A 13,904-nucleotide genomic window follows, 5' to 3' on the forward strand; every position below is an offset into this window, starting at 1 on the left:
TTGAGAGAACATTTTTATGCCTAGGCTGTACAATTTCTGTGATACTGTTTTGTCTGATGCTAGGTCATCCCAGAGGTCTTGCAGCTCTGTTTTTTCTGCTTTTGTTAAGTAGGCTGTAACATATCTTGCAACAGCAGTTGAATTGTCTGCAATGTACTGCACATCTATGTTTGCATTCCATAATAGGGCAATGATTGCATTGTAATCATTGATATATTTTGATTCTTCCCTTCTTTTTATGTAATACGTGTTTTTAGGTGATTTACCTTTAACACTATGTCAAACTGAAGACATGAAGTTGTTTACTTCACCTGTTTCTGTAACTGGTCTAGGGAAACCAAAGCGGCATTTGGTGTAGTATTTATCTTTGTTTTTGAATTTACAGCGACAATATTTGCCACATTTGAGTCTTTGAAATTGTAAAATATGCCCATGCAGCTCACTATGTATTTGTTGTGAAGGGATTTCACATGTGACATATTTTTGGATAAACTGCAAAACAGTGCTATCACTGTCGTGCCCAAATTTCGGTGCACCTTTGATCCATAACAGCATGTGAATATGTGGTGCTCCTCTCGCTTTATATTCTTTTCTCCAAAAGAAGTGTTGCACTTCTCCAAGGGGAGGAACCGTTTTATTGCAAATAAAGTGTAGCATTGCAATGAAACGATGATGGAAATATCTTGAGACATTAACTGGATCTAGAGAGCAAAGTTCTCCAGGTGTTAATATATCTATGTTGTTTTTGTTGCTGTTTGCTATGCATAGGAACTCATGTAAATCTTCCCATGCATATTCTGCACAACTTAGCGTAACAAACCAAGTTGGTGGTCCAAGGTTTCTGATCATGCAACGCACGTCTCTGTGCCTTCTGAACCAGTATTCCTTTGTACCACGCATGTTTGCAAACAAATTTGCTATACTTGATTGTAAAACCTCATCTTTTTCTTGTACTTTTTGTATTAACTGCGTAGCTGACATATTTTGAAAGTGCGTTCCAGATTTAAGAATGTGTGCAACTCCATAACATAGTGTTGCTAATTCACTTTCATAGAGTAGGTGGAATATGTATTCCACATTTTGTCTAAATCTGGGATCTCGCGAATACATTCGTAATGAGCGGTATTCTGATGCCCCAATCTGAGTGGGTCTATCATCGTATTTCCCACCTTTGCCAGTAGGAAATAGCAGTGGAAAAGCACGTGCTTCTATACTTTTTTCCCAAATACTCATTGGTGACCCTTTGGTTTGTCGCATTTGGTAAGTTTCTAGTGCATCATTTATGTGTTCATTGGAATGCAATGGATGAATTGTGTAATGGTCCAAAAGAGTGGATACTGTAGCTGGATCTAGAAGATCGAATTGTCCAGTTGCTGATGGCTCTTGAATTATTTCAGTTGTTTGACTTAAGCTTTCATCAATATCTATTTCCTTGTAGTACTCATTATTGTCTTTTAGATATTGCAATGCTTGTCTAACTTTGTGTAAGGCCACTAATTGTTGGCACATTTTTTTGTCCTTTGTTGGTACTCCATTTACCAAGACTATTAAAGAATGCTCTATTGAACGTTCCACTCCTAGAGTGTGTACATTTTCCGTTAGATATAATGGCAAGTAAACTACTTTGCCACAAATGCCTTTCACCAATTCACAGGAAGGTAATTTTGCTGTTTTTGGATGAAGGCGTATAATCGCTTGAAATGGATGAACTGTTTGAATTATTATGCTCTCATACAAATTGAGCTGTTGCAGGATTTTTGGTAATGGAAACAATTCCAATTCATTTGTAAAAGCATGTGAAGGAGTGTGGTTGTTGTCTAATTTTTCAGTACAGTAACTGCAACATATTAGGCGTTCAGTTATTTCATATTTGTTTTCAGCTAAAAGGTACAAAGCTAATTCAAACCATTTAGAGTCTTCATTGTTTTCTATTTTGTATGCTATGTCCACATTTTTGTGTTCCTTTTGTAAAACGTTCTGCGGCAACACACACACACATGATTTGGTACTTCAGCCGATGACCTTTTAAATGTTACTATTTCTTTTCTGTATGTGTGTAGTAGAAGGTTGCTATGTGCAGAATTGTCGCTACTATGTTCTAAAACTGTTGCATTTTCTACGTGGCTCTCACTTCCAAAATACTTTTTCTGAATACGGTCCATTTCTTCTTGTAAGTATTTGGGTGTACCATGTAGAAGAGTGGTATTTAAATTGCCTAATTCTGAAGCTGGACTTTTTGCATAGTATATTTTATACACTAAATTCCTTACATTGGAATGATGTACTGATGTTCCTTTGATATCATGGAAGGTACCTTTGCAAATAGGCCCAGAAATGCAGGCTAATGAATATCCTTTTAGTCCTGTGTCTTTCCGCACTGCACAAATAACCATATTTTGCAGCACTTTCATTTTACTTTTGTCTTTACCTTTTACATATTGATTGAGGAACTGATGTAAAGATTTGAAAGCTTTGTGTGGAATGGCACACATTGATGTGCACGGCCATTTGTATACTGGACGGTGTGGTTCTTCTGAATTGAGAGGTAATTCTGAGTTTTCAGGAGATAGTTTTGTAAGCAGTGTTTCTTGTTCCATGATGGTAGTATTGATTTTCTCATACCCTCGTCCACTGCTATGGATGGCAATTGTGTTTGTTTGATTTTGTTTGTATGCCTCTACATTAAAATATGGCTCTGTGGTTGTTGTGTGACTCCATTCACCACCACAAACATGCAAGAAATATTTTTGTTCACATTCCGTTTATTGCTGAGTTTCTTTTGTAATTTGGCACTTAGTTTTGTTAGTGCTTTCATCCTATTTAACACTAATATGAACAACTTCCTTTTGAGAAGGATTGCACTGTCCAGGTTAAGGGGTGAGGATGATTTTGGTCCTCTTTTTAGTAGTTTCTAAAAGACTCTGTGACGAAACATTTTTGCTAAAATACTTTTTTTACAATGGGTTCTTCTTACACTATCAGGATTATTAGGAACATTGTTAGCTGTACTGGTAGCTGTTTTGTGACAACATGTTTGTGTTTTGTGACACTTTTTGATGGAGGAGGTACAGTTTCGTAGTTGAGACTTCCTTTATTATGTTACCCAACTGCATTAGCTGGTTTGTACCAAGATTCTCTACACACTCTACAACAGGTGGATGCTTACATTGGGCACCTTTATTTTTCTTTGCTCTAATTCTGCGTTCCTTTCTACGGAGCTGCTTTTTGGTAGGCATTCTTTGGTGTCTGTTGAGAAAAAAAAGTATACTTTGCTCTGTTGTCCAATGTATGTGTGCAGATTGCATGTGTGCATAAGTCTGATGGGAAAGCTCTTAGTCATGGTGTGTCAACGTACAGTGAACTCTACCAATCATTTGGTAAGGCTACTTTACTGTTTGCATACTACTACAATGTGCTTCAGATGAGAGTACAAAGTGGCCTACTTGTGACGAGACCCATTATTAATAACCGAAATGCCAAAAACTTGCTACAGCAACTTCTTTTCACAATCTAACCTTCTAAGGATTACCTATGTTATTTCAGTACCAAACACACAGGGATTTGTCAGCCATTCTGCCTGCTATTCTTTGTTGAATAAATGGATATTTGTAGGTAGAATGGTTTACAAATCAATGCTTGCTTTGGTGCCCAAAATAAACAAATAACCCATGCAGCCTCTCTAACGAGTAGTTACAATATAAAGGTTGTACTGTACTTACTTTTTTGTACAAGATGACCAGGTTTCTTCGGATATGTCGTCTGCAGTGTAGATGCTGTTGATTCTCAGGAGAGTAGTCTTCACTGCGAATTAAAAAAACAAAATCAATTACTTTGTGTGTTTGCAGCAGTGATGATAATGCAGACATTACTTGTGCTTATTTTGTCAGAGGATTGAACTTTCATATTTCAACCCAGTGCATGTGCACATTTAACTTCACTCTGTGAAGTCTTGGCATAGTACTTGGAATATCGTACTTGTAAGTCCTTCAAAATAACTCAAACTTTTAAGGGTATGGAAATGCCTTGTTCTTTACAAAGTGTACTATGCATAGGAGAGAGGTATGTAAGCGATAGGGCAAAGTACTAGATGGGGAAACATTTTGTACTTTTTAATGAAAAGCACAATGTCGAAAAATGGGGAGACCCTCAGAAGAAAATGTCAGCACTACAATCGGGAGCGCTTACTATTCTCATACAATCATATTGCAATTGCAAGTAGCATTACTGTAGGCCGTACAGAGTACAGAACTTCGACATTTTTACATACAAAATTGAGGTCTGCCCTAAATAGGCATGCTTGCAACGTATGTGCAGGTTATGCGGAAGACAGTAAGCAGTCGTGCGATTTGTGAATGACAAATCGGCAATCTTGCACTTTAGAGGGGGAGCGTTGTTATGTGTTCCGTATGGATATTTAGCTGTATTATTTTGTCTAATTTAAATCATAAGACTTCCACATGTTCTCTGATTAAAATATACATACCTGTACTCTATACTGATGCATGTGGACATGTATGGAGCTGGACCTAGAAATTCGCATTCCTTGTACAGTAGCTTGTGAAGTAGGTACTTTGCAATGGTATGCGACTTGCATTCAGAATCATCAACAGTAATTTTGAAGTGCGCAATGTTGATGACAGAGTTAAAATTAGCGATATTCTATGTGATTGGTGGATGATTGTGTGACTGCTTAGTTGTGTCCAAGGAGGGACTCGCTTTGGTAACGCTGTAGGAAGGGTGGAAGGACTGGGTAAGAGTTACGTGCCGCACGCAGGCAAGCCTTGGCCGCTGGTGTGGCGTGTCACATACGGGTTTTTACAGCAAATCCTGCATGGAAAGGCGACTGTAGGCATCAGCCAATCAGATGTTCACATTACTCTTTTGTGTGGAAAGACGGTGCGCACACTGAAGATGGCAGAGGTGGAGAGGGTCAGTGTTTTGATGCTTGGAGACATTTTTGTGCAAGGCTTACAACACTATGCCGAAAGTAGGCATGTGGCACACCATTTCGATGTGCGAGGAGTGGAGGTCGTGTGGAGCGCTGACACTGATGCCAATGCTGCGGCAATTCTGCAAGTTTGTAGAGACATGCGTAGAATGACCACTCCTCATGTGGTAATATTGCACTACGGCGCTTGCCATTTGGGAAACCTGACTTCACGTACTTTGTTGGCAGATTTGGCACAGTTTGTTGAAGCACTCATGACCATCTTCCCAACAACGAAAGTAATTTTTTCTGCTTTACTCCCGAGAGTACAATGGAACAACACTTCTGTTTTCTGTCCAAATCAAGGCATCGGGACGTGTATCATTAATCGCGGCATGCGTGCATTCATGCTGCGAGTTGGTAAGTTTTTTTGCAGCCACGAAAACATTGTTCCAAGCAATGCGCATTACTTTGAAGGAGATGGTGTTGCGCTATCTTCTTTGGTAAATGCGATGTTCTTTTGGAACGTAAGGCTTGCTTTAGAGAAGGTTCTGTAATGTTTGCAAGAGTAAAGCAAGGACAAAAAATACAAAAAAAATAAAAAAATACCAGATATATGTACGGTATCTGACCAAAAATAAAAAGCCTACCTTAAAGGGGAAAAAGGGAATTAGTACTTTAATGTACCGTCGTCACGCTGTGATCCTGTACATGTCTGCGAACATGGCAGTAGTTAGCAGCCAGCACATATCACCACCGGGGATTCAAGGGTGGAGCCGCATGTTAATGAGAATGAGCGGCGCTAGGGTTTTGTCCATAAAGTTCAGTAGGTGTGTTCTGACTGACGTACTTAAATAAGACCGTCTTCTCCCTCACAGGAGACCACACAGCCATGGCTTCCATGCTCGAATACAGATTATATGGATTTTGAGAGACATGGATACATTGGTTGAAGGTGCATGCAGAAAGCTGCAGTTTAACTACAAATCTCGGATTTCCACATACGGAAGTGCACTGGCATGGCGTGCGTGGCATGAGATGGCTGGACTTGGTACCTCTTTCTGTTACTTTACTGACAGAGCGTCCTCCAGATATAATGATCATTCATTGTGGAGGAAACAGTTTAGGCCATGTAACTGGAATTTCTTTGCAATTTGCAATGAAGAAAGGACTCGCCAAGCTCATGGACATGTTTCCAAATTGTCACATACTTTTTTCTCGTATTTCCCAAAGACAAATATGGCTGCGTTCTTCTGCGTTTGGTCCACAAATGGAGAAAGCAAGACGCAATGTGAATAGGGCTGTGTGTGCATTTTTAAGAGATGTTGGCATGCCCTCTTTCAACAATGGAAACATTTTGTTTTGCAGCACTTTCATTTTCCGCAGAGATGGAGTCCACCTCACATATGCTGGCAATCAGATTTTTCTTTGCAATGTACAGAATGCATTGCGGCCTCTTTTGCAATCACACTAACCTATCTGACAATCCGTTTTCCCCAATCCACTGTTTTTGACCCATACAACACACCACTGAAAGGCTCTTTTCAGAGCCGCCTCTTACTCTAAAGGTACATTTTATTGCGTTTGCTCCGCATGCACCCTCCCTTTTTTCCTCTATGACTGTCCGCAAACTTTTTCAGAACTCCGCAGGGGTCTACGGCCGTTACTTCATAGTTCTATTGTTATACTGAGAAAGGCGGCTCTGAAAAGAGCCTTTTCTGTAATTTTTGTTGTTTTGACGTTAATTGCTTAACAGCACACGACACACTAGGAGAAGAGGCGAAAGGAGGTTAAGGAAGGGACTCCAGCCACGGGGATAAAAAAGGGCAACTGAACAGAGAAAGATTTAGGGTGAGCCTTATTTAGGTAAGGAGCAGATCTTCTGGTGCTCGGTGACAGCAGCCTCAAAAGCACTTCGAAAACTCTCCCCCCTGCAGAGTACTGCATCACAATACGTGCACACTACTGTCACCTTTGAAAGGAAAGAGTCAACAGCATTGCGACTGGCTTGTGAGGCAACTGGAGGAAGGCGCCCCCCACAGGAGTGTCTCTTGTGGTGGGAGGATTGGATACCGAGGATGCTGTGGAGGAACTCAAATGACTACGCTCTTCACATGGCACCACCTTGCGAATGTCTGCAGTGTGGAACAAAGTGAGGTTTCGCTTCATGGTTGTCGTACCAAAACTGTACGCTCCAAATCTCCCGCGACTCAACACCACCTCGCACTGGTTACACTTCACCAGTTTTGCACGTGCTTTTGGTACATTCCCATAAACGGAAAACAACCGCCACACCCACGACTCCCCGCGAGTGCCCCTAGTGCGGAGTTCCTCCACTTCATTCTCTTCCTCCTCTTCTTCCTCGATCTCTACATCCTCACCCATATATTTCTCTGCAGGCCATTGGTGAGGTGGTGGTGGGTTTGGGGGTGGTGCAGAGGCTAATGACCCTACAGCAGCCATGGAAGCCATAGCGATTAGATTCCTATTGGTCACTACAGCAGTAAAGGCAACACACTTCAATATGTTATATCTAGAAGGACAATGAAGATGCGCTCGGGGGTGTGGCCTTTTGTAGGGGTGGAGGGGTGTGCCTCGTGACCGTCTTCATCCCTACAAATCCGTACACAAATTTTACACAGCAAGTCCTGAGGTGGCCTATTGTTTGGGATGTGTGAAATTACATTTTTACACTCTACAATACTTTGCCTTGTTGCGGAAGCACACCAACTGCGGAAATTAGTCCCCACATGATGACGTCCCAGTAATGAAAGTCTCCTGGACAGCAAATGCAAAGAATCAAACGTGCGCAAGTGCACAAGTGTCCTACGGACAGTGTTCGGGTTCTCAAACTACTTCAAAGTGCGACACAAGTGAGACGGACAGTTAGGAACAGGTGCAATGTTCGCAATACTTACGTTTCTACTGCGCATGTGCACGCATGCTATGTTCACTGTATGGACAGTTCGTGTCCTTACGACAACTCCATTTTGTTTGCCTACGAACTTGCCGGCAACCGTGCCTGTTCTACGGACGGCACCATTTTGGCTGCGCCCGATAGGGACCGGTATACTGTCCTTCACACACCCCCATTTTCCTCATGTACCCCCATTCCGGACATCTGGTGTGTTCTACGAACATGTGTTATCTCGTTTCCAAGCGGTACGCCGAGGTAGTATATCCTTTGGACACCCCATCTGTTTATGTACGAACAATTTCAACAGATGGTGCAGTCACACATCACATCCATTTTACTTGACATTACACAGCACCCACATTCCATTCCTTGCAGATAGGTCAAACAGGCGCGCTGTTCGTGAATATTTTACGTCTTTCATCTACACACAAACTTTTTCTCTACAACTACTGTACAAAAACATTTCAAACACACACACACACACACACACACACACTTCAATCGAAAGAAGTAGCAGGGGAAGCGGACACTGAAACAAATATGGGGGAATTAGGATTCAGCACGGGCTGGTTATTAGGAGAAGATTTGTGAGGGGAAGAAGGGATGTATATTTCGTCAAAACGTCTATTTTCCTGTTCAAGGTTTGGGGATGGTTCACTAGGGAATGGAGAAGCAGGGCAGGTGCAGGTGGGGCAATGATAACGAACTTTTCCTCTCTCACAGTCCTCCACAAACTCCCGTAAACTTTGAAAATTGGCATTCAATATGTCCATTTTCTCCTATCCTCTTTATCCTGTCTTCTTCTGTCTCGTTTGTTACCCTTTTGTCTTTTTTTTCCTGGTCTGTTCAAAACAAAAATACATAAGTTCAAGGCCTCTAAAATACTGGTCACTATTTTGCATATGCAGAGCAATGTGTACCATTATTGTCGCTGTCTTCAGACATTTCCCCATGTGGGAAATACTTCTCCAGCCACTCTAAAGTACTAGCCATTTCTGAGTCAAAACAACAGAAAGAAATTATTATTTATGCACCACATACCAAAAAAAACCCTCACGCATATAAAAAAAATGATCTGCACTCACTCTTTTGCTGTAATCTCCCTTCGTCCTACTGCATCCGTCCACTGTCGTTCCAGGCTGCCGGGTTTCTGTGAAGTGATTACGCTGGAGGCATACTTTTTTTTTATGGTACCATCCACTTCATTCGACATGCTTATTAAATTTGTTGTTTTCTTTTCCTAGTTTAAGGTTTCCATATTTACTTATTACTATTTATAATATTTTTATGTCCTTCTTCTACGTTGCACACTTTTTGTGTAAGACAATAGGACATTTTCTACTACCCCCCGCCGCTTTCGGTAATGTTGATCCTGTCCAACCCCGTCCGCAAACAGGAGCTCAGTCCGTACCTTTCCAATATCAATAGGAAGGGGGTTCTGTATGTTCCATGTTAAATGTATGTCAAGTACGTGGATTATACTACATATCTCTCAAAATCACATGATTTCAGTGTATATTCTGCTCACCAACTTCATTTCCACAATTTCATGCTTACCTTCCAAAAACCTATCCACATCCCTACAAAAAAATCTTTTTTGAGGGGACGTTCTGGTGAAGTTGCCCTAACAAAAACCTGTACACTTCACTAAAAAAAAACTTTCCAACTCCCCTTTATGCTTCAAATTAAAACCGAAAACCCCCTGAAATTCGCCAGTTGTGGTAAACTAAGCCCCCAACCCTGCCACCACCCCTGTGCACTGCTACCACTAACACCCAGACCATGAAAGATGTCATCTCAAATGTCAATGCTGACATCAATGACGACATCACTTGTTTAGCCCCTTTCTTTTCCTTCCCTGCCATACATATACATGTACAATCAGTGAAAAAATGTCACTAAAGGAATGTTATACTTCACAGTGCAACCAAACACCACTGCACATTCCCCCATTATAGTAAGCTAAGTAACCATAACTCGCACCATTCACGTGCATTGCTAAAACTAACACCCAGGACATCAAAGATGACATCACAAATATCATTGATGACATCACATGTGAAAATAATATTCCTAAAAAGTCCCTACCTACAAGGGGTTCTTTCTATTATGTTGGTAGCAAGATGTCAGGGGTGATTGTGTAATGTTACACATGTAATAATTAGCTCACAAATCTAGACTTAATACACACTTGTGCTACAGCAAACAATACATATGACGACCCAATGCATATAACTGAGCGGCACATACAGGGAAACTGAAGTAGGGTGAAGGAACTAGCAGCATGCAACAGTTTATCTTCCTGTATACAAATTAATTGTGTGTTTGACGCCTGCTATTGCCCCATGCATGTGCATCATGAGCTGACACCAGACCCTAAGGAAAGTACTTTAAGAACACACGACAAGGGTAATGTTTTGCTATACAGCACCTTTTCAATTTTCATATTACGCTGGTCAGTGAATGAAACCACCTAGCCTACATTTTTCAATGCACCAAAATATGTGAGGCAAACATGTGATGTCATCAGTGATGTCATCAATGATATTTGTGTTGTCATCTTTGATGTCCTGGGTGTTAGTCTTAGCAATGCACGTAGATGGTGTGAGTTATGGTTGCTTAGCTTACTATAACGGGGGAATGTGCAGTGGTGTTTGGTTGCACTGTGAAGCATAACATTCCTTTAGTGAAATTTTTTCACTGATTGTACATATATATTTATGGCAGGGAAGGAAAAGAAAGGGGCTAAACAAGTGATGTCGTCATTGATGTCAGCATTGGCATTTGAGATGACATCTTTCATGGTCTGGGTGTTAGTGGTAGCAGTGCACAGGGGTGGTGGCAGGGTTGGGGGCTTAGTTTACCATAACTGGCGAATTTCAGGGGTTTTACGGTTTTAATTTGAAGCATGGAAATGTATGGGCGCAGCCAGCGTGAACATGTTTTTATACTGGCATATATTGTGGGCAATGGCAACCTGAGCATATTTTGGCCAAATGCTCCTCTGCACTGTTGGTGACTTGCATATATAGTTTTTTTCATGAGTTACCGTACAAAACCAATTGTAAACTGTTTTCCATTTTAGCCAATTTTTCCCAAAACATGTGCTGTAAAATGCACAATTTTAAGACATTATTTAAAAAAAATTCCTCAGGGGTTGGGGGGCCTCCCAACACCTCTTGATTGGTTCGGGCTCCCTCGAAATATTTACGCCCCTCCAAGTAAAGAAATCATCAGCTTCTGCAGGCATGTACAGCTGGAAACAGTGAACAATTCTATCGAGGCAAAGTGAGATTCTTGCAGCCAATACTAAAGAACCAAGGCAGCAGTTGCCTCCATTCCCACTGTAATTGGTGCCTTTATGTGATATTTCATCTGTTAAACAGACTGTCCTTGACTATTATTTTAAACTGAGGTATGATGGATATCACTTGTGTTAAACTGGCTCTTTTTAACTGGCTACTATTTAAAGTTGAGCTGGAAACATGTCTCTTCTGCTAAATACCACCTCTAACAACACATTATTTGAAGCTGTGCTGGGAGTGATGTCTGCTTGAGTTAAACGAATGCAGTATCTTGCTGAGTGGAAGGGCATTTTTGCAACTGTTGAATATGAGTTAACTTTTTAGGATCATATTAACTTGATGCAACACTTTTATTGCATGAAACCTACTCTGAACATGCTTAATGTCACTTTTCTTCAGAGAAATTGGTAAAAATATAGGTATACTTAAACCAGATTGGCATGAGGACCCTTATTTGATATGCCACCACCCCGCCGCACAATGTTGTATTTGCCCCCCAATACTGATTTCTAGTGACGCTACTTCTTATATATCACCTAGGAGTTACCCACAGCTCTGACTACCACATGTGGCAGAAGGATGAGTATGCCACCAACGGGGTGCGGGACTTCGCCGAAAAGGGGGACCCCTGGTCCTTGATGAAGGAAGTTGAAGCCGCCGGGGAGAAACTCCAGAGCGTGCATGGGATCTTCTCCATGGATGCCATCTCCAGTGGCACCGGGCAAGCCTCGGCTGAGCTGGAAGTTCATCCGCGACACTCACTAGTAAGTCCGTTCAGAGATACTTATATACATTGCTTATATACTCCATAGGACTCCATGGGGGGAATTACTGGCACCAGTAATACTGGTACTTGTAAAAACCTGCATTATTTGGTGGTGGGGTGATGGAATGACCGGCAGCTTGGAGCTGCTGGTAAATCCGGCCACCCCACCACCAAACTTGTATGCCGGTCCGGAAACGGGGCGGTAAATGCAATTACCGGCACGTTATTTCCAGACCGGCATACTTATAATAAGGCCCATTGTATGCCCAAAGTGCATTGGCAGGGGACTGTGGTATGTATGTTGGTTGCAAAGATAGTGTTCTGTTTTCTGTCTAGTTAGAGGGATATTAAAAAGTCAAGTATGTGTGGTTTCGAAGATTTGCATATGTCAGGTTTTTGTGCAGAAATGTGAGCGGTTAGTGGATAGGGATTGCAGAGGCTAAAGTCAGACGTGAAAGTGTGCAAGAGGTTCCTTTACCAGTGTTTCGTGGGTTCTCAGGCACCATTCAGACTTGGAGTATGTGGTGTGGCACTTGGGCAAGTGTTGCATTTGGGGTAGGGCAAAGATCGTCTGACACCCGTTGTGTTCTGTATGAAAGCTGTGTGCATTAGACTGCTAGGAACGAACAACCCTTTGTCAAACGAGTTGCTTAGTGGTGGTAGGTGAGCCGGTATTGCTTTCATCTTAAGTGGTGATCTTCGGTGGTAGAAACAGTATAACCTTCCCATGAAAATTAGTTGAGTGTGCAATGTGGGTTGCTCCACACTCATGTTTAATGTTCGGAACTAAACCTGCAACCTACTAACCATCTCAGACTTTAGTCATGGATTCATTGTTGGTAGCTTGCATTCATGTTTCATGTTTGGAACCAAACCTGCATCCTATTAGCTATCTCAGCTTTCCAGCAAAACTGACATAATGACCTCTTATCAGACCACATCACTAAACCTCCACCAAACACGACAACAAGAACCGCCACCAAGCACAGACCTGACATTGCATAAATGGGCTCTGGTGAATACAGACACGTTGGCCCAACCAAACATTAAACCGCACACCATCCCACATGACCATAATACTGAACTTTACCATAACATACTTCATCGTAAGTTACAAGCAAGCCAAGTCCCAAAGCACAATGTGTCAAAAACTCCTAGAAGCCTACCAGCACACAGACAGTTTCCCTACGATTTGCAAGCATCCACACAAGATCAATCGTTCGCTGCTCCCTTTGATCTTTCCAAACCCAACCCATCATCTTACAGGTCCCAAACGCGCAAATGACTTGTGCTATACACAAAAAACTGGAGCATATTTCTCAGTCCTATTTACCCTGGTTGTAACTTGTTTCTGATGCTGGCTGTTACAAGTTACATTTTCTCAAAGGAAAGTGTGCAAGAACTATTTTTATGTTGTATTATCATTACCTACAATGCAACACTTCCCTGGCTGTTTCAGCCTACTTTTCGAAGTGCATTCGTAACATTTTCTTTTCGTTGATATTATGATGCGATGGACTTCAAATTCAATCAATGAGTAAACTCTCACTTTTTTGCAGATCCACTAGCATTTCTGTGCAAATTGCTTTAGCGAAATTATGTATTTCTGAAGTTGATAGGTTATAGTAAAAATATCACATTTTGGCTTGAAATCCTTTTAGTCTTTCAGCATATAAGCCAATGTATTGATCACTTAATAGTAATCTATATTACTCTGAGTCCTGGTCTTTCTCTTTACAGTGATGCCATTCATTTCACTACTCCCTTCTATTTGTTTGGCTTGGATAAAGCAGAGTAGGTGTATGAGTGATGGTTCATACAAGCTAGACCAGGGACAGCCAGGGAGTTTGTGGGTCGGGCCGAGCCAGGGTCAAGGCTGAGGGTCTTGCCTGGACCTTAGGGCCCCAACCGAGCCAATCCCGGGGAAATGCAAAATGGGGGAAGAGCTGTGTCATTGCCTCCCTGCCCTAAACTACTTAGTGTCCCGTA

The 13,904-nt window shown here is 41.6% G+C and overlaps 1 protein-coding gene across 2 annotated transcripts in view; it reads left to right on the forward strand.

Annotated features, from left to right (window-relative positions):
• Positions 1-13,904, forward strand: part of SPON2 (spondin 2) — a 253,273-nt gene that overhangs the window by 19,579 nt on the left and 219,790 nt on the right. For both annotated transcript variants that reach the window (XM_069632167.1, XM_069632168.1), the window contains exon 3: positions 11,690-11,913. In XM_069632167.1, the coding sequence (XP_069488268.1) occupies positions 11,690-11,913 (224 nt within the window). The remainder of the gene's footprint in view (positions 1-11,689; positions 11,914-13,904) is intronic.

The sequence above is a fragment of the Ambystoma mexicanum genome, chromosome 6q (genome assembly GCF_040938575.1).
Source record: "Ambystoma mexicanum isolate Mex_15411 chromosome 6q, UKY_AmexF1_1, whole genome shotgun sequence".
Lineage (NCBI taxonomy): Eukaryota > Metazoa > Chordata > Amphibia > Caudata > Ambystomatidae > Ambystoma > Ambystoma mexicanum.